The sequence below is a fragment of the Lineus longissimus genome, chromosome 9 (genome assembly GCF_910592395.1).
Source record: "Lineus longissimus chromosome 9, tnLinLong1.2, whole genome shotgun sequence".
Taxonomy (NCBI): Eukaryota; Metazoa; Nemertea; class Pilidiophora; order Heteronemertea; family Lineidae; genus Lineus; species Lineus longissimus.
In genome coordinates this window covers 18,535,507-18,555,339 of record NC_088316.1, presented here as the reverse complement: position 1 = coordinate 18,555,339, position 19,833 = coordinate 18,535,507, and the positions used below count along the sequence as shown (strand labels likewise).

Genomic DNA, 19,833 nt, shown 5'->3' with positions numbered 1-19,833 from the left:
GTGTCTTTGGTTTTATACCTTATCGCTATCAGGCAATAACCCCGAGACACAGAATTGCTGGCAATCATCATGAGCCTTCAAGGAGGATGTCAACCTTTGATCACGAACCTCGGCTCTCAAAAATCAATCTATCATATATGCAACAAAATCTACAGCAAAATGTTCCTACTGATGACCTATTGACCTGGGCGCGAGGTAAACGAGACAACAGGTTAGCCAATCGGATGTTTTAAGATCAGTGACCTCTGATTACCTACTTGTACTGTCCTACCTTCTTGCAGAAGAATGCAATCTTTGACGTTTCTCCTTAGAGTGTAGGAGATGATGACATCAAACCGGTCCAAACCAAATATACCTCCTTCAAAATGAAACTCCGCGCCCTACTTTGCATTTTATCGCATGAAGCACGTGATTATGACACATTCTCCTTCAAACGGTGATCGCAATAACATGGCAGATTTGGGTACGGGTCACATCATGAGATGTACACATATTTATCGATCTAATACAGTAGACGGAATTACTTGCTCCTCCCACTGTTCTCTGAAACCCTTTGCGGCTGTCAAGAACTCAGATAACTATCAACAACTAAAAAATCCGGCCCCGATGCTTTTTGCATCAAAATGTATTTTTAAAAGAGTTTTGTTCTTTTTTATGAGCCATCCTATCGGATAGCAAGCCTTAAGATGGAGGCAGGTCTTCAGTCGGCCGTGGTCAAATCAACAATGTCGAGTAAATGAAAAAAAGGAACGACGTGTATGGGCATCCTATTCGTAATCCAGTGCACCGAACGCACGGCAAACGAAGCAGCCAGCGTGGGTGTGCGGCGTCGTTCCTTTTCTGGAACACTTTGTATGATAGCAAGCCGTCGGGTTGAAGGGCATTGATCTGTTGACAGGTCAGTGTAAATATCAATAATCGATTGAATAATGCAACTGAACACAACCTAATAAGTAAAACAATTGGAATAATGCCCTCGGCATTGAACTCTCCAAGTGCGTGATTGACGTCTAGTCCGCCATGCCAGAAGAATGCCCCAAATGGGGACTTTGCCCTGATCCAGGGGCTTTGTCTTCGTCATGACTTAGAAACGTCTGAAGGAAGTAAATATAAGGAGAATGACCCATTATCACAATTAGGCAAACAGACAAAATTATATTACCTACTCAAAGAGAAATATTCTGAACTTGAGTACCGATTTTAACCAAGCAATTTCATTTTCCATCTTTTCTAAAAACTTGCTGTTAAATGAGTTTTAACGCATCCGACGTATAGATCTACGTCACTTTTACGGCCATGATACCCCCTCCCCCTCCCCCCAGCTGCTTGTTAGTTCCCTGAAGGCTTCAACGATAACACTAACACCAACTTCAGGATGAAGCAACTGACTCCGTTAATGCCTCGAAGCGATTCTGACTTCGGCAGTTTTTTGAGGGGTATCATATTGATATTTATTTTTCAATCTATTAACGAACTCTCCACTCGGCTAGAGATATATCACAGTCTTCAAGTTAATCAAGTGTTTTGAAGAAATTTCCGTAGAACATTAGGCTATTCAAATATTATCGGCGGGCCAAATCACGTGCAGTCCTGGCGTTATTGGTCAAGGAGGACGTGTCGAGTGTAGTTTGGGCTGGTACCCCGTAGTCCGGGCCTACTTATGAATATGATATTATCTGACAACAATAGCTGATAAAAAAGTTTAGATGATTGTCTCCTCAAAACTGACACTTAGTATTTGGAACACCTCCTTAAACTGTTATCGCATCTTCGAAACCTCCTTCACTCGTTGTTGTCGAGGCGCATTCAATGTCTCCAGTTATATGATATTCTGATCAAATAGTGAAGGCTAGCCTGGTATAAGGTTTACTTCGAAATGATTGTACTTGCCTCAAATAGTTTGACTGTTTTATAGTGCATATTTTGATAAGTACTATTACATTAGTTGAAATTTTCTGAAGTTAGTTTAACTTAAAAGCTGATGAGGAAATGGTACTTTAATGAGGTCTTAAAACCCCTTCAAATAGATTTACGAGTATCGAATATCGCGCCCGAGCAAAGGATAGGGCCTATACATGTATATAATTGAGGATGTCGCAAGAAACAAATACAGTCATGTAACATGTCGGCCCTTATCGCGTTATATTTTTTTCTATCAAATCACACCATATAAGTATTGAAAATGCCAATAACGCATTGCCTTATCTGCGGGCGATACACATAAGTATATACAGATGACCATAGTATTTTGCCAGCAGATGCCACAGCCGCCGGCGGGTGTCACCACTCTTCCATAGCTCCCGCACCCCGCGCGTAGCAGCTGCTCTGAAAAATATCTGAGGTCACTCCCGGGGATCTGTTTCACAAGTAGGCGGTCCAACGGAAAGGATGGGAGTCATGCTTGCCCTGGCTCTGGCTTTGCTTGGAGGGATTAGTCAAATAACCTGTAAGTTTTGCTTTCAATGAATGTTTAGTGGGGACTAAAAAGGGCCGGGAGGTCCACATGTAGGATCGTGCTGATCGAACAATGGCTTACTTCATGTACCAGCGTCACCGGTTCGAATCTCGGTGTGGTCAATTTTCGAAATCTTATTTTATTTTGTTATCATCTTAGTGTGAATATATTCGTTTATTTGTCATGAAAGTGCCGACTTTGTTCAAAATAACTTACAATATCATTAACTTTCCATGATAGAAGCGGTATGAGATTTCTAAGATTTGCGACATCGGGTAGCGCCGACGTTTCCTAGAAGACTTGCCTTGAAATAGGGAATACACCCAAACGTGGTGCCCACTGTCCATCAACCCGATCAAAGGAATATCTTTTCGATGTTTTTAACGCTGGAGGGTGTTCAGTGAAATAAGTGCAGGATATTATTTTATTGGCTTTTGTACTTTTGAGTGATGGTTTGCAAGCAGTCCCTTGAAGTCCCCTGCACTGATTGTCAAGAAGTCTTCATAGAACAGCTCTTGTTAACCGTAACGGCGATACCGACTGTACATGTATTCAATATTGAAACTGTAGCAAAGCGATTAGGAGTGATGACCCTCTAGTTGCATTGTGATTGTGGTCACTAGCCATGCAGGTCGCGTGTGTATTCAGAAGGAGATACCATTCCATTGAAACCCCGCACTTCAAAAACGAGAGAGACCGTCGTTCAAAGTACTAACAGGATACGCGACCTAACTTGACATTTCAAAGTACATGTATATCTTTAAAACAGTCCACAGTCTCATAGGCCTACCGGGGTGGCCTTACGGTTGTAAGAATGTATATGACTGTATTGCTTTGTCACTAACCATCGCTTTCTCGGTTAAGAATGTAATCAGTCATTGTTTAGGTTAAGTTTAAAGCAGATGCATCCACTGATACAGCAACCCCTCTCCGGCTGATAACTCATAGCGACCTATGAATGTATATACATGTACATGGAGTCGTCCACTATGTACATTAAAGGTCGGATTACTGCCAGCTTCACAGAACTGGCCGAGTTTCGGATCACCCATAAGTATTTGGATCCTTATCGAGACGCTGCGGAATTCGTTTAATTTCATTGACATCCCGCGACTGTTATTAAGAGTGGTAGTAACAAACGTCTTATCTACAATTAAGGCCAATTCGTATAAATAAAGGCTATCTATCAGCTTACAGTATACAATCATCAGCAATTTCAACAATTTCCGCTGCCTTGTTATCACTATGATATGATTATCAAAACAAAACAGTAATATAGTTATTCCTAGTGTTGAATCTTGTTCATCAGCTTTTGAATTGACTGGTGTCCTTATGATCATTAACCACATGCACAAAGCAAACAGATTCGATGGAATTCAAATCTTCTACCCCTTAAAGTGAATGAGACACCTGCACCTATAGTATAAGCACGGGGCAAAATGGACCTGAGGTTTACAAATGCGCCCTACCCCTTTTGCTCGAGTGATAACTGACCAGTCCATGACAGCATTTGGGCTTTCCTTCAGATGGAGCCAACCTGTACCCGTTCGGAACAGCAGAAGGAGACGAACTCATCCCAAAACGAAAAGACTACGGCATCGAAATCGCGAGCCGTGACGACTTCGAATTCCCTTTCCTTGGACGAAATACGGGACATCTATACGTAAGTAGGCTACACCCGCCACAAGGAACCAGCAATAGAGCGCTGAAGCCCTATTGTATCAAGTTACTCGCTTCACCAGCATCGGATCATCAGCTTCAAAGAATGTGGAAGTGAAAGCGCCCCAAAGTGACTTATCAGATCGGCGTAGGGGAAATGGTCCCCTACGCCGAACAGGAAATGGAGACAACTCTGCCAGCGGTTGCAGTTTTTTAAGTTGATGACATTATTTTTCATGTAGACCGTCTGTGACAGTCTACATGAAAGGAGTTCCTTGTACCGGGGACAATCTCTGGCTTAGACGGCGTTTGCAAGATGACACCATGAACCCATCCTTATATCCCAGCAAGGGCAATATTATAGTGGATTGGTTAATCCTCCACGGGTCTGGACATCATCCCCTCTACACATGTACGGACAGCAATGTTAATGTTACCAAAGTTCTGCCGGCCACCGTTCGTTTTTGGCAAGTGGAGAAGCGTCCTCCAAACAGATTTCAGCTATTTTATCAAATTCATTTCAGATTGCTAACAATGGTTACATAGCTTTTACGAAGACGGGCCATGCCTTTAAGTCAACCAAAAGTTGGACCAACCCGAATCCGAAATGGCCGGTGGAGTCAGATCCTTGTTTCTTGGCTCCTTTCTATGCTGAGAACCATTTGACGTCCACGGATGCCACAGAGCCAGGCAGTGTATTTTATAGAGTATTGAAGACTATGAAACCCAAGGTAGGGCGCATCAGACTATCGCTCCATTCATCCTCGTATTAACAGTAAGTTATTAGCTCACCCGTTTGATCTACGATTCAAAGGCCTGACGTAGGATAATGCCTTCCATTAACATGGCCTTTAAATGCTTTCTGGACCCAATTTTTCAACATCTGTGCTTTGTGGAAAAAAATCTTTAAAAACGACTTCTTTTTAGCAACAAAATCTCCTTCGGAATATAACGCGGGAAGTAAAAGAGAATATGGTTACAGCACGAAACTTCGTTGCTACGCAGGGACTCGTGGTGACATGGTTTAATTTGACCTTCAGTGGTCATTTCTGTCCGTCACAAGCAGGCTGTCCTCCGGTAAGTTCCCGAACACATGTTCCTCAGTGCCTTCTCGATAGCCCATTGAAATAGGCTCCGATCTGCTGTAGATCGTCTCTTGTAGAGGGATGGGCTTATCCATCTACCTTCTCGAGGAAAAATTGCCCATGATTTTGTACCCCATAGGGGTAGCGAATTTCCCGTAGATCTTCCAATTGCTTTCCTTTTCGAGATACTAAACGAAAGAATTCATTCAAGAATCAATATATCAAGTGTACTTGGTACAAGTAGAATTCATTGGTGGTCTGACAGACCAGTGCTGAGGATACTCAACACAGTTCATTCGAGATCTCTTTTCTTCAAGCGAAATACGTTCCAAGCCATTCTGCTGTCCGACTCCAAGGAAAGCTATGTAATCTTCAAGTACGCCCAGCTAACCTGGCTTGGTGGACCATCGTATGGTGGAGACACAGCCACTGGACTCAATGCACATTTTTTCCCACAAGTAAGTTATAGCTTCTTTTGGTATGACTTTCAGATCAAGTGATTTCGTAGGCTCTGTACTAACCTGATGTAGCTCACAATAGTCGATTTCTCCAACCCGTGTAGAAGTTGCAGGATGAAATGTCGGGGACAAAGGATCTCCGAAGTACATGTATATAGGGGAAAAGAGGCTCTAGGAAAATTCGTCCCCGGATAATTCGTCCCCGGAAAACTCGTCCCAGGAAAATTCGTCCCCTAGGAAAATTCGTCCCTGGAAAATTCGTCCCCGAGGAAAATTCGTCCCTGGAAAATTCGTCCCCAGATAATTCGTCCCCGCGGATAATTCGTCCCTGGAAAATTCGTCCCGGAGGAAAATTCGTCCCCGAGGGTAATTCGTCCCCGGAAAATTTAACAAAAGTTGAAAGTTTCTGACATTACTTTCTAGTAATAACTACTACCTACTCCTTTCGACTTTTCTCATTCAGTGTTATATCTCTATTTACTACCTTACTAGCTAGTTACCTACTCCACTTTTTTCAGTTGGTAGGCAGGCGAAATAATTTTTTTTTCTTCAAATAAGTATTTTTACTGGTCAGAATGAAAGAAAAGCTCTAAATTCTTCAATAAAATATTTTGCCTGCCTACCTTTACCTACTATAAAAATAGTGGGGTAGGTAACTAGCTAGTATGGTAGTAAAGAGAGATACACTGAATGAGAAAAATCGAAAGTAGTAGTTACCACAGTCCATTCGACAAGACTTAAGGGTCTTAGAAAGTAAAGTCAGAAACTTTCAACTTTGTAAAATTTTCTGGGGACGAATTATTCTCGGGGACAAATTTTCCTAGGGGACGAATTATCCTCGGGGACGAATTATCCGGGGACGAATTTTCCTTGGGGACGAATTATCCTCGGGGACGAATTATCCGGGGACGAATTTTCCTAGGGGACGAATTATCCGGGGACGAATTTTCCTTGGGGACGAATTATCCGGGGACGAATTTGCGGGGACGAATTTTCCGGGGACGAATTATCCGGGGACGAATTTTCCTGTAACCGGGAAAAGAACCTATCAAGATTTTCTTGATTTCAGGCTGGATTCAACACTGGTGATGGCTTGGGCTGGTATCCTCTTCCGAAGTCTGGCACCAAGGACATCTTAGACTTAGTCAACATGGTGACCTCATCTGAAGAAAGTGGCTCCTTTTACTACAAGGTTTCCAGTGATGAAGTTGTTCCAGGTGGTTGTCTTGAAAAGTCAGAAAAGACCGGATTGGTTGCATTCCCAGAACATGGATCCATGCTTGGAGGACAACTGGTCGAGTTGTCTGGACCCTGTTTCAAGCCAAGCGCGACAGTCCTGTGTAAATTTGATGACCGAGTTGTCAAGGGGGAATATGTTAGCAAAGTCAAGGTCAGATGCGTGCAGCCAATGTTCATGAAGATTGGTGTCGTTTCGTTGGCGCTATCTACAGATGGTGGGAAGGAATTTCAATACACCATGTCTTATACTCTGGGTAAGCAGGATCAGAAAAGGGCATGGAATCCAGGGTTTAAGATTACGTTCTTGTGACAAACAAAAATAAAGCAACACATCATTTCCTCATGATATTTCCTTTTAATCCTTCTGATCAAATGCTAGATATCAAGAATGTGACGTATTATTGTAACATCCATTTACAAAGCACACATCGGATTGAGAATGGGAAATTACATAAATGTGTGTAGTAGGCTACTGGATATCAACGAGCACCATTGAGGCAGGTCATCCTTCTTTCCTGTTTCCTTGTCAGTCATTCCACTCAAGACGTTTGATTGAAAGTTCATCATGAAATATTTCAGTCCCAATCGGTCAACCGCAATCAGCCATAACCATTGGCCGAGGTTTTGACATGATGGCTTTGGACTGGGGCCAGATAACCCTCACATGGCCGACGTGGGAAGCCACCGTGGACTCGAAGAACGTGGTTGACGTGAAGTTGTTTGGATATTCGCAGGCATCAGCTGTAAGTATACAATGAGAAATCATCTAAAAAGTTTACTAACTATTGGGCAAAGTGGATATCACAAAAACTAAGGGTAAAAGCTGTAATAGAAGTGCTAAAAACTGAAACTAAACTAGGTGAGATAACAACAAGTGGACGAAACAGAGGGTCATCAAATATGAATAAAAGTAACATTCCCATTGATGATGGTACCTCGTCATCAGTGATGCCAGTCATTCAACAGCATGCTTGATCATATTACACATTGATTGCCAAGATCATTTGCTTCAGACACCGCTGCATGAGCTACAAGTTATAGCAACGAGGATTAACAACACGGGCCAGTACACATTCAAGCTTTCGAAACATCGATGTCACACATATGACTGTGATCTTTATGAGTTGGGGATATTCCAAGTGAGCACTAGTGGCATCAGTGAATTATCTAAGCCGTAAGTGAAATTTCATTCTGCAAGATGTCTGAAGAGATATTCGAAGATATTGAACTGAGAAAACGAGAAAGAAAATAAGCTTAGTCTCTTGTAAATTGCAAAGGAAGTAATGACCGAACAAACTATCAAGAGTGGCAATGATATTCAGTAATTCACTTCTCAACAGATTCCCACCATCCGCCTGCATGCCTCAAAATGGTAATAGAATCTACCATCAACTGCCTACTGGCCTCAAACTCGTCAAATTGATTGAAATTTCCTTACAAGACTTTCCCATTGTTTAATCAGAAAGCTCTGGTCAAATGTGATTCCCCTGAGTTGGAATGTGGGTGCAGCCTTAGAAAAATGCAAGACATGGCACGACAAGGATAGGACATCAATGGAATGGTTAGACGAACTAGACAGTTGCCCTTGTAATGTGAAACAAGTGGAGGCCGATTTTGGGAGATGGAGAGTTGGACGTGGTTGCAACATGTACCTAGGAACACCCTGTCGATTTCACGTTGGAGCAGTGCACTGTGTTAATTCAGTGTTTCCTAAGTAAGTACCAATCATGCTTTCCAAAATTCCAAAGAGGTATTGGCATTTATATCTATAGCAATACTTCTAAACCTGTCAATAAAACCTACTCACAAGCTCCAGCTATCAACTTGAACCTTTTGGTGGCCAAACATAGTCAAACTATTAAAACTGCATGCATGTGCACAACCACCACCTCAGCACGATATGGCATGGCTTGCTCCAGAGCACCAATGTCTGGTTATTTTTCTTATTACACTGACAGAAGAGACGGTGCTGGTAACCAATGTTGTTATGGAAAAGATGGTCTTCTGATGTACGCAGCTGACAGCAATTATGGCAGCACACCCGACAGAGCATTTGGCTTGGGTGCCAAGCCCTATGGTCGTCATCCATTCATCCCTATCATATCTCACTGGGTTCTTGATGTCATTCCATTCATCCACTGTTGCCTGTGGAGCAAGGGGTCTTGCAGCTTGTATATGGATCAGCGACCTACTAGAGACTGTAAAGGATATGTACCCCCAAGACAAGGTAATTGACAGTCCAAGATAAAAGGGGGCTGGGGAAATGAAATTCAGCCTGTTTAGTGGTCGTTTTAGAAAATCTTGAGTCAAATAATCGGCAGGGTCTGTTTTGAGAGGGTGTCGATTTACATTGTCATATGGGTAAAAGTGGAAGGGATAGACATTATATAGCAGCCAATAAAAGCCAATGCTGGTGGTAGTTGGTTTGAAATTTGACCACGCTTTTCAGGAATGATGTATGGTGACCCCCATCTGATGAGATTTGATGGCAGTCAGTATTCAATCAATGGAATAGGGCACTACTGGTTGGTGAAGACAAGTGGAGGGAATTACAATGACCTTCAGATTCAGGTCCGACTAGAACGGGCCATTGTTGAAGGTTAGTACTCTAATCAGTAAATCCACTTCTTTTGAAAATCAAAATTTGTAAAGTAAATACAAAAATTTACTGTTTCTATAGCGAGCATTTCTTACTGCAGGGAAACGAGTAAATGTAACCAAGGCAACAGCCATTGCTTTGAGGGATGGTTCATCATCTGTAGTGGAGGTGAGACTGAGAGCAGAAGGCAGGAACTACATAAGGAAGCTGGATATCATCGTTGATGGAGCAAAGCAGTATTTTGATTTTCAATTTAAAGATTTTCAGAGTAAGTTTTCGCTACGACAGAAATCATTTGCGGCATCCCATTTCTGACCTTGAGGACTAGGCATGATGTTTTTCGGACAAAATGTGTTCAAATAACACGTCCATTACAAATTTTTCTTATCGAACCATTTCAGATGTCACAATCTTTACTGGGAATGAGTACATCAATATCACACATGGAAACATTACGGTCATGTTTGAATCTGGAGTTGGTGTCCAGGTGGCCGCACATGATAGTCTGCTCCATGCAGTGGTTTCACTCCCTCCAAGCTATAAGGTAACAGTAACCCACTGAATACAAGAACTAACTTCTCTCCTAGATTGAATCAAGCAAAAAGTATCAGGTTTGACATTTAAAACCAATGCTCTTACGTCTGTCGCAAAGGCCAAGTCACCAGTACATCTCAGATTGTGTTACTCTCAGTCCAAAGAGTTAGAAGGTGGTCAGTACTGAAAGGCTAAAACGGCAGCCTAAGATTGTTTTTATTTTACCATATAGGGAAAGGTAGATGGGCTCCTCGGAACCTGGGATGATGACATTGACTACATCCTTGCTATAGAAGGAAGCTTTGACGATTTGAATGAAACTAATGCTGCTCCCTATCAGCTGAATGGATTGTCATGTAAGTCTTTAGTATTCAAGATCATAACTTCCAATTAATTTGTTAAGTCCACCAAAATTGTGAAAATTTTGCATTCCTTGATATTCTCTTTTTTCTAGGGAAAGTCAACAAAGACCAATCTTTGTTTGCCATAAGCCCAGGAAAAACATTTGAATCTTACCAAGATGATTCCTTCCTACCTGAAACAGGAGAGCCACCACTCCCCCTGGGGGTAACGGCTGAAGACATTGATGCCTTGTGTCTGAACAACACGTCATGTATCTATGACTACAAGCAAACCCGCAGTAGAAACATTGCAGCCAATACGAAGCAGGCTTCAGACTGGTTTATGAGTTTGAGGAAATTTACCACACAAAGTAAGTTCATGTATATATTGTAACAGCCAAAATGATATCACAATAAAGAAGATGGAGAATTTGATTCCTGACGTCCATCTTTTTCACACTGATAGGAGCTGAGCTAATTGGTCAGTTGCTGATATTTGCAGAGATATGACAGCAGTGTTATCCAGTTTTTACTTCACAATTTTACTATGCGTCTACTTTTTGAATATTCACATTTCCCCCATTGTTCCAGTTCAAACCTGCGGACTACTTAAAGTCAAGAATGGCTTGAAGGACAACTATAACTATAGTATTGGGAACAAAGTTAAAATCACGGGATGTCGAGATGGGCATCGCTTTGAGGGTGAGCGGGATTACGAATGTGTAAAAGTGAGAGATGTCCTACAGTGGATTCCACAGAAAACAGCCCGATGCATATGTAAGTATGAACAGAAGATTTAACCTTTGTGGTGCAACTGCAAATAAGACAGATATTTGGGTATCGCTCAAATTTGCTTTTTGATTAAAATAATAATGAACTGCCAAGATATATGGTCAGCACTGTGACTTTACCAGACAAACAGCTCTAGGGATAGGCATTGTTGGCAAGACACAGAAGCAAACGTTCGATGATATATCCTTCTGCAACAATGACTACCCCCTCTCACAGAAGCAGTTAATGAGACTAGTATCCATATAAAGATATTACAACAAAACTGTTCTGAAACATTCAGCATTGATAAAATGTTTGTTTTTTTCAGCAATGAGCAGCACAGGTGCCAAGCTAGTTCCCGAACAGAATTTGTTTCTCCTGTCCATGGCTGTCGCTGCATGTACTGCCGCCATACACAGAAGATAGACTCGATGACGCAATAACTTAAAATATAATGTTAGAACAAAACTGGAGAAGTATATCATGGTGCTAAAGTAAATATTTGTACATCTATCAAAAGTTGTGAAGGAAATACAGTAATTTTAGCTAAATGACGTATTTCATACAAGAAATCTTCTCAGGTTTTCAGCTCCAAAAAGCTGTGAAGGGTTGTTAAATTTGCTTTACTGGAAAAATGTACACCAATAAGAGCTTTATATCTGTATCCCTTGTGAATATGTCTTTATGCTGAAACATCACAACTTCTGTGTAATTTGACGACAATGTTCTAGAAATCACTTGGTTATTTTTATTATAATTTTAGTAACGATATATTTGTATATTGACATGATAAAGTTTGTACATTGACATAATAAAGTTCCAAGAACTATATCACATTCAGTCTTATGTCATGATTATGCTAATGGAATGATATAGCATAGGTTAAGAGGCATCTTCCCATTTTCGCCTTTTCACATTTCAAATCAAAGCTGCCATCATTATTCATCATTAATGCAATCTAGGCAAATGATGCATCATTAGCAAATAATAAATTTGTCACATTATTCTATAACTCAGGGCTGCACACATAATTTTAGTGTCAAGTCTAACACTAACACTGACACTAACCGGTGTGTCAATAGGCATAACCTAGTCTAATGCAGTTAAAAAATCTATACCTGGATAGCCTGGTTCTTCAGACAAGTGAAATATCATTGAGTATCTGGGTCAACCTCACAATACATGCCACTATGATAAAGATATCCTAACACAAGAAGTAAAAGTTCAAACTATTCTTGATGGACTGTACCTACATTTTGATGGATTCGTCCCCTCACAGACACTGAGGATGTAAGGATGAAGTATGTTCATGAAAACAAGGACCCAGCCGATGTCCAAGACGCTCAATGGAACAGCCAATTCCACTTATTGTAGGTATAAAAGTAGGCCTACTTTGAACACTCAAATGTATATTGCATGTTGGACGACATATGGTGATGGTCCAAAATGTTGGTCACATGTGTAATGCACTAAGTATCGGTCAGTGCTGTGAGAATTAAGGGAAATTTATACCATTGCTAGAGATGTCCTACAAAATGACTTGAATGAATTGTAATTGATTGACCATTCACAAAAAACCTGTTACTGTTGTCCTGGTTTGTAGATGATGAACACCTTGCCGTGAAAGCTGGCACTGGTGGTGGAGGCGGTGGCATCCTCCTCCTCTTTCTCATTGGACTCTTCATCTACTGCACATATCCTAAATGGTCTTGCTGCAAACCACCGAGGTAAGTTCAGACGTCTTGATCATCAAAAAGGCTATCATCATCATCATCATCATCATGTCCCGCAGCTGTTAGGCCATTGGGGCGACGCTGCATGCATGACTACTTGGCACCATAGGGATCGGTCCTCTGCAAGGCGGATCAGGTCCTCTGTTCTACGTCCTGTCCAATCTTTTATGTCATCCATCCAGGCTATACCTCAGCTGAAAGTTGCAGGTTCCAGACATTCTCTAAAATCAGCAAGGCTCACCCAGAGGTGTTTAAATTATTCAAGTGTGGGGCTTCTTATCTCATCTAGGTCTCAAATCTAACCAATACCGATGGACCAACTAAAAGTCAATGTCAGTGTAGATGGTGTTCAGGTTCAATCAAAAGGACACAGATGGAGTCGCAGTAGTCAAGGTTTCGGGCTTCTCTCAGTGACAAAAATACCCTGCTGCGGCATATGCTCATGATATTATACAGTAACAGATATTGGCTGCCAATATGACAGATCAATAGACAAACAGCTTGTACAAAACCTCTTTAACACATCGATTTTGAGTCAATTTGTCATGGGCTGTTTTAAAAATACTGGGGCGACTTTCGAGCAAGACGTTGGTTACCATCCCTTTGGAGAATCGAACATCCTGAGTGATATCAGTCTATAAAGTGAGACACCTATAATAGTGATATTTCTTGCACCTCGGCTAAGCGTTTAATGCTAGCGTAAACATAAGTCAGAAGAATCATTGAATGAAAACTGCTGAATTTGAAAAAGAGTACAAATTGATTTTCCAACTTGTATGTCTTTGAGTAAACACTCAAACAGATGAGGAATGAGAACTTAGTCTTAAGCTGGCTGAGCTAAAATCAATCGGATCCAATAACCCTCTCTTCAACATGCATGTAGAATGAAATTTCAATTCGTCTTTAGAAATTATTCAAGAGTCATAATTCACATCTTAAATGTCTGAATGTATGAAAACCCAAACTTCAGAGGGTTAAAAGATTGGAAATTCAGAATTCTACACGTTCCATCCATCTTGGCGGCTGAAGCCTAACAGACACCACAGCACACTAAAGCTGATGGTTCAAGTATTGATACCATAATGAGAGTTTTATTACATCCCATTTGGATAATTGGAGCGTAAACACTTGATGGGTTTATAATTGATGTTCAGGATGAGAGGCAGTCTTCTAGGACAATACTCAACGGAGATGGGATTTTGTAGTTTAGAGTGATATGAGGGCCTGTGAGAGGTGAGAAGAGACGAAACTCAAAATGTTCAGAAGTTCTTTTTGAGTTTGGATGATGCAGTCTTCGAACAAGGCCGGCATCACTTTGATCTGTCACACAAAATATCTGAGTTGACAGCAAAATCATTTGTTATTCAAAGTCGAGGAATAGCAGAATCTAAAACTTTTTCCAGCATCCAGGCCACTCATAAACAGCACTGCCATGATACTGCGCTAACCAAATAAAGCTGTTTTTTGCAAGCTAGTAGATTTATCACCACCACTGAAATCAATAACTGAAAAACTAACTTATCAAATAATCATGTAAAACACTGCAGAAATGACTCAACCACTTCACATCCATTGGTAAGTCGTCCATTGGCAGCAAACCAAATAGATGGTAGCTATTCAACTTTTGGAATATCTTTGCCTTCAGGTTCATCAATATAGTCCTTGACTCTCTCTGAATCTTAAAGGGAATGCATGCTAATACAGATATATCCCTCGGGAGGCTGGCCTCATGGGTCGATTTCCATAAAGATGTGTTAAAACTTTTCAAAACTCAGTAATGCAGCAGAATTAATTCAGGCACATGGACCTTATTGAAGTTATTGTGCTGCCAGCTTTAGCCTGAGCTAGATCCAACATCCATATCAATTTAATGCCACCCATCAATAAGACAACAAAACAAAAAGAATGATAGACCATGGCAACCCCAGGAAAAGGCTGTTTATCACAGCCGTCCTATTGATCCCGGTGCCAGTATTCTGAACAGAGTGTACCAACTCAATAGGCGATGCACCAACAAGCTTGTACTGGTAGCATTTTGATGGGGGATGTTATTGGGGATTTAGACACTGGTTCGTTGCATGCGCTGCATGATGCACTGCAGCCAGTGGCAGGAATGATACCATAGAACACGAGGTATAACATCATCATGAGGATTTATGGCCAATTTCACTGGATTTAACGTTTGATGTTAACGTTTGGTTGCCAAATGTCATCACTGGATACGATTTTCTGGATCCTTTTCACAATTGGTCATATTCATCTTAATCAACGTTCTAATCGATGTGACAATGATCATTTGAATACAAAAAGTGTGTGATTTCTTTGTTTTAATGATGACTGCAAACATGACTAAATTTCTCTGCTGTGTTTCGAACAGACCTTGGCGAGACCTCAAGAAGAAGGAGCTGGCCGAATGGGAACTACAACAGCAGCGGGAAAAATTTGAAAAAGAAACGGAAAACGTGGAAAATGGTGAAGATGAGGATTTTCTAAAATTAGTCAAAAACGATGAAGACTGTAACTGGACAACCTGCATGATTGATGGGAAGAAAATATCATGGATAGATCTTAGTTATATGGAAAGGAAGCATCGGAAGGAGGAGAAGGCATGGCGAGGAGGAGGGCCGGGTGTAGCCAGGAAGATGTCATCAGGTAAACCATCGAGGGATTGTTAAGTCCCCTTCAAAGAAATGATTTTGATTGCTGCAACCGGCAATCAAGAACATATGCAAAACTGTTCTTTTTGCGGTGGTCATTGGGACCTGGGATTACTATCAAACCAAGGGCTATGACATGTATGACCACAATCAAACAATTTTAAGGGGATCATAGGCAGGAGCTGGGGTCTAACTGGTGATCTCCTGGTGGCGAATATTCACAATTAGGGGAGTGGTCTGGTTTGAAAATATTCCTTGTACGAGCTTGGATACAGCTGATGTATGGTGAGATAGTAGAGACACCTTTCATCATCAATGTGTCACTAAATCTGATCCACCTAGCCTGAGTCTCCTCTTAACACTAACTAACACATCAAATGTCTTTTTCAGATCGCCGCCACTCTACACCAATAAAAGCCAACATAAATCATAACCAGGATGCAAACTCACTGCCGCCTTTGTCAAAAGGCATCAACAGACAATATAACCGGCCGAGTTTCAGTGACCAAGGTTACTTGGACATAAATCCATTTCGGAAGAAAAAGACTTCAATGCCGGGCTCGGTCGTTCTTGATGTGAGCACAAACAGTCTGGACGATTTCAGCAGCTGCTATGACAGCATGAGCCGATGCAACAGTATCCGGAGTGGCAATTTGTGGAGTGCACTCAACGGGGATCCAGCATCCGGATGCACGAGTTTTGCTAGTTTTGAAAGTTTTGATGTTTTTGAGGACGCACTGGATTATAGCTCCGACTATGATAATCACTCTGTGAGGTCCACACCAGTGACGAGTGTCTGACTTATCCTCGTCACGGGGATTTTTATGCATTTCAAAAGTTACGAACATTCCATGGAAGGGAATAGCCTTTAGGCTCTAAACAACAGTTAGCGCAAGGACCAAAATATGTATCTTATACTTATCTTTAAAAAGTGACAATATTCTGTGTAGGAGGATGGAAAGGGATTGAAAAGTGGCATTTGATGCATATATGATATAGATAATTAAGTATACTGTATACTAATGTCTACTTCCTGACTTGAAAACCTGTCTGCGACATGATATTGAAGAGCTGCAGTGATCAGTTTGTGGTGGCATTTTGGTGAATGTATCTTGGTGCAAAGAACTATAAAGCATTTGACAGTATTATATAGAGCATGGAGAGTTACTTAGCAGTATTATATGTATAAAGCATCAAACAGGTCTGTATTGGCCTGTTTGGGAAGTGCGTCTGACTTGTGATTGGAAGGTCATGGGTTTGAGGCTCAGCCAGTACCACTCAGTATCTTCAACTGGCCAGAAATGGCCTAGTGTAGCCCAGTATGTGAGTTCAATGGTTTCTACAGATATGATTCTAGTTTGTTTGGGGAAGGAATGTAAAGCACTTTGAAACAGTACAGTTGAACAGTATAAAGTGCTATATAAGAACTTATGTTTCATTTGTTTAACATTAACGTACTTAAGATGCTTACATGCACACATTAGGATGCACAATCTAAGGATGTATACACCATTGATATGAATATATACCATGTTTATATCCCAACGGCTGTCATTCCTCATTTTGCCTTCGCATGTAATAAAGATTGTTCATAAACTTAGTATTGGTCATACGACTGCACACAAGAGATCTTGAACAGATCTGCTCCCCACTAAGCAACATCAGTGTTGCCACCTGCATGCTGCAAGCTTAACTAAAGCTGAAATCTATCTCATTAGCAACTTGCCTTATTTGTCATCTCAGTGTCCATCGATAGCTAGATTTCCCGTCAGATAGGCGATAAAACACTGCAGTAATGGTACTCCAATCATCGTGTGTGAGCTGAAACAAAGAGAGACAAAGACAAATCAGTGTTCTCTTTCATGATAAAAAACAAGGAACCTCGTACAAGATCCTCTCTATTAGTGATGGGAGCTAGACAGGAATCACTAAGTCAGTGAATCATCACATAAGTTATTGCCCTCGACCATCACTTACCTCACCATGAATGGTTGTGACAAGCAACAATGCATCTTCTTCTCCTGATAATCTGTAAAGGCCAATACAGACTCAATCAAGCGTCTATCACTTATCTTGTCCACCTTCGTCAAGACAACCTAAATTGAAACAGAGAAGTCAGCAAAATAATGTTTCTGTCACTGTTGTCTTCAGCACCGCCTTCAAAATCGATAAATGCTTGCTGCGCCACCTCATGGCAGAAAGAGCAACTCACCACATATGGGACGCCTGCATCCTCCAGCATCTCGATCCCAGTTTCGTCATGTTTGGTGATACCAGCCGCAGAATCCAGGAGCAGAAAAGTACGAGTTAGCCTGAAAGGGGCAAAGAACATCCAATCAACCTTCTACTTTACTTCCATACTTGCAGTGCCAGGCATATTCAATCATCACTTAAATAAAAGACATCAGGAACCTTTATCACTGCACTGCTTTATACGGTAAATGAGGATTTGGAAAACTTAGAAGCACTGTTTAAATAATATGAGGGCATGCAAGCCAGGTCCAGAGTGTCAGTGACAGGCTTCTTTCACTAACCTAACACTGAGACTTACGTTTTCCTGGTCTTTAGATATGTCTCCACCGATCGTTCAAAGTTTTCTGGCATATTAAAACCATAACCTGGGGCGTCCACCAAAGAGAGAGCTTTTCCCACGTTGAAGAAATGAAGCGACTTGGTGTGTCCCTAAAGATGAAAAGACAAATGGTCAAAGACATGATAACGAAATGAAATTGTTTCTACTCCCCTCACCGATCCCCTTTCTAGCAATCATCAAAATAACCACATTTGTTGCTCAACAAATATTTGAATGAGAAAGTTAAACTAGGAAAAAGCGAAAAAATAGTAGCTTGCAGGTTTTTTCGATATCCCTATCTTCAGCAGTTTTGGATCAACTCTCGAGAAAATTGCTTGAATCAAAGATGACTTTCCAACATTACTCCGACCCAGAAATGCTACCTGAAAGACAGAGCAAAAGTATATATTATATTATGGGTTTCAAGCTGCGCTTTGAAAGTGAAATCTTTGAGGTTCACAGGACCAGACAGAATTACCAACGGTGAAAATTTAAAATCCCTGATCGGAAATGACGTGGTTTGATCCAATTCAACCATAAATCCATTGAACAGTACAACATATTTTATCAATCGATGACCTTTTTTGGGCCGTGACGGGGATTGTAAACTTGTTCATACCAACCTCTGGGAGTTTCTCCACTGGATAGCTGTCAGCGTCAACAACACGTCTAGCTGACCATTCAATCGCGTGTGAACGACTTGGCCTGAACAGTTTTTCAGCCTCCTTCATCTTTTCCAGCGAAGGCAAAAATAACTTCTCATCTTTTTTCACCAATGGCACTTGAACGTTCGACTGGAGTCGGGCAAAGACATCTACATATGGATCCAATGTTCTTATTTGCAATTTCTGTGATGTATGAAACAATCGTCGACACAGATTTAAGTAAACCCTCGAGTTCCTTTTTGGCAGCATCACCTTTCTGAAAAAGAAAATGTTGATGATAGGCCTAGGCCTGCCGGCTATGGACAAGGGGAAACTTATCTTAAATAGGCCTAGCAAACGGCAATTTTACCAACATTTCTACAACTGCCCTAGTGTACTGAAACAGACCAAAACATGCATAATCACATCGATGATAGCTTCTTCTGGTCTAACTTGAAACCCCCATAACTTGTCGAATTAATTCAGTGGTGATCGAGTTGAATGAAACTCACTACAACGTGTACAAAATGTGCGAAGAAGTAAACAGCGTCAATATTTTCCACATTTGCCGGGACTACTAGTTATTCTTCTCACTAAAAGGTGGCAGCATAGACAATTGACCTGCAACGTAGCTGAAACGTATGGGGTTGACCATGGAGGTATTATCCCGCCATGGGTTGATGTATGACTTTGAGCAGAAAAAAAAATTAAAAAAATATTTGGACTTAGAAATGTTTTCATCTTTCAGAGTTGAATTTAAAAACTTTTTAATATGGTGAATTCACTTCACCATGGTGAAATATGATTTCACCATGGTGAATCCCTGATAATTTTCGTAAGGGTCTTCTCTCCGGGGTACACAATTATATCTTCAGGGTCTGACAGGTATTCCAGTGACGTGTCTCTACAAGATTGATGTGTCATGTAATTTTCATGTAATTATTGTTCACACTTTTTGAGTTATTACGAGATATTACTAGGTAAATTTCAGTGCACCTGCTTTTGCCCACCCAATTCTCTTTATTATAAAGGTTTGAATTGGACAACACTAAAAACCGTGCTTAAGGTGTGAGTTGCAGACTGTAA

The 19,833-nt window shown here is 41.1% G+C and overlaps 3 protein-coding genes across 5 annotated transcripts; 2 read left to right on the top strand and 1 right to left on the bottom strand.

Annotated features, from left to right (window-relative positions):
- Window positions 1–2,295: 2,295 nt before the first annotated feature.
- LOC135493281 (uncharacterized protein K03H1.5-like) lies at window positions 2,296–11,962 on the top strand. The gene is made up of 17 exons (XM_064780478.1): window positions 2,296–2,446; window positions 3,982–4,118; window positions 4,639–4,845; window positions 5,042–5,191; window positions 5,517–5,657; window positions 6,727–7,150; window positions 7,476–7,639; window positions 7,910–8,070; window positions 8,359–8,610; window positions 8,855–9,123; window positions 9,346–9,495; window positions 9,596–9,763; window positions 9,897–10,039; window positions 10,262–10,385; window positions 10,484–10,741; window positions 10,962–11,147; window positions 11,470–11,962. Exons 1-17 carry the CDS (start codon window positions 2,389–2,391, stop codon window positions 11,565–11,567), a joined length of 3,090 nt encoding a protein of 1,029 aa, XP_064636548.1. The 5' UTR covers window positions 2,296–2,388; the 3' UTR covers window positions 11,568–11,962.
- Window positions 7,512–19,276, bottom strand: LOC135493300 (GTP-binding protein 8-like). Of its 3 annotated transcripts, none has more exons than XM_064780529.1 (8): window positions 19,122–19,276; window positions 18,727–19,024; window positions 18,382–18,486; window positions 18,083–18,213; window positions 17,744–17,843; window positions 17,509–17,627; window positions 17,258–17,352; window positions 7,512–7,637 (listed from the first exon to the last, which is right to left on the bottom strand). In XM_064780529.1, the coding sequence occupies exons 2-7, from the start codon at window positions 19,015–19,017 to the stop codon at window positions 17,271–17,273; spliced, it is 828 nt and encodes a 275-aa protein (XP_064636599.1). In that variant the 5' UTR covers window positions 19,018–19,024; window positions 19,122–19,276; the 3' UTR covers window positions 7,512–7,637; window positions 17,258–17,270. The 3 variants fall into 3 exon arrangements, with proteins under 3 accessions (XP_064636599.1, XP_064636600.1, XP_064636602.1); XM_064780530.1 differs by having other exon boundaries at window positions 19,156–19,267; XM_064780532.1 differs by having other exon boundaries at window positions 19,174–19,267.
- On the top strand, window positions 12,319–17,245 carry LOC135493298 (uncharacterized). Its single transcript, XM_064780527.1, has 4 exons — window positions 12,319–12,511; window positions 12,745–12,868; window positions 15,252–15,526; window positions 15,922–17,245. The coding sequence occupies exons 1-4, from the start codon at window positions 12,445–12,447 to the stop codon at window positions 16,329–16,331; spliced, it is 876 nt and encodes a 291-aa protein (XP_064636597.1). The 5' UTR covers window positions 12,319–12,444; the 3' UTR covers window positions 16,332–17,245.
- Window positions 19,277–19,833: the final 557 nt, after the last annotated feature.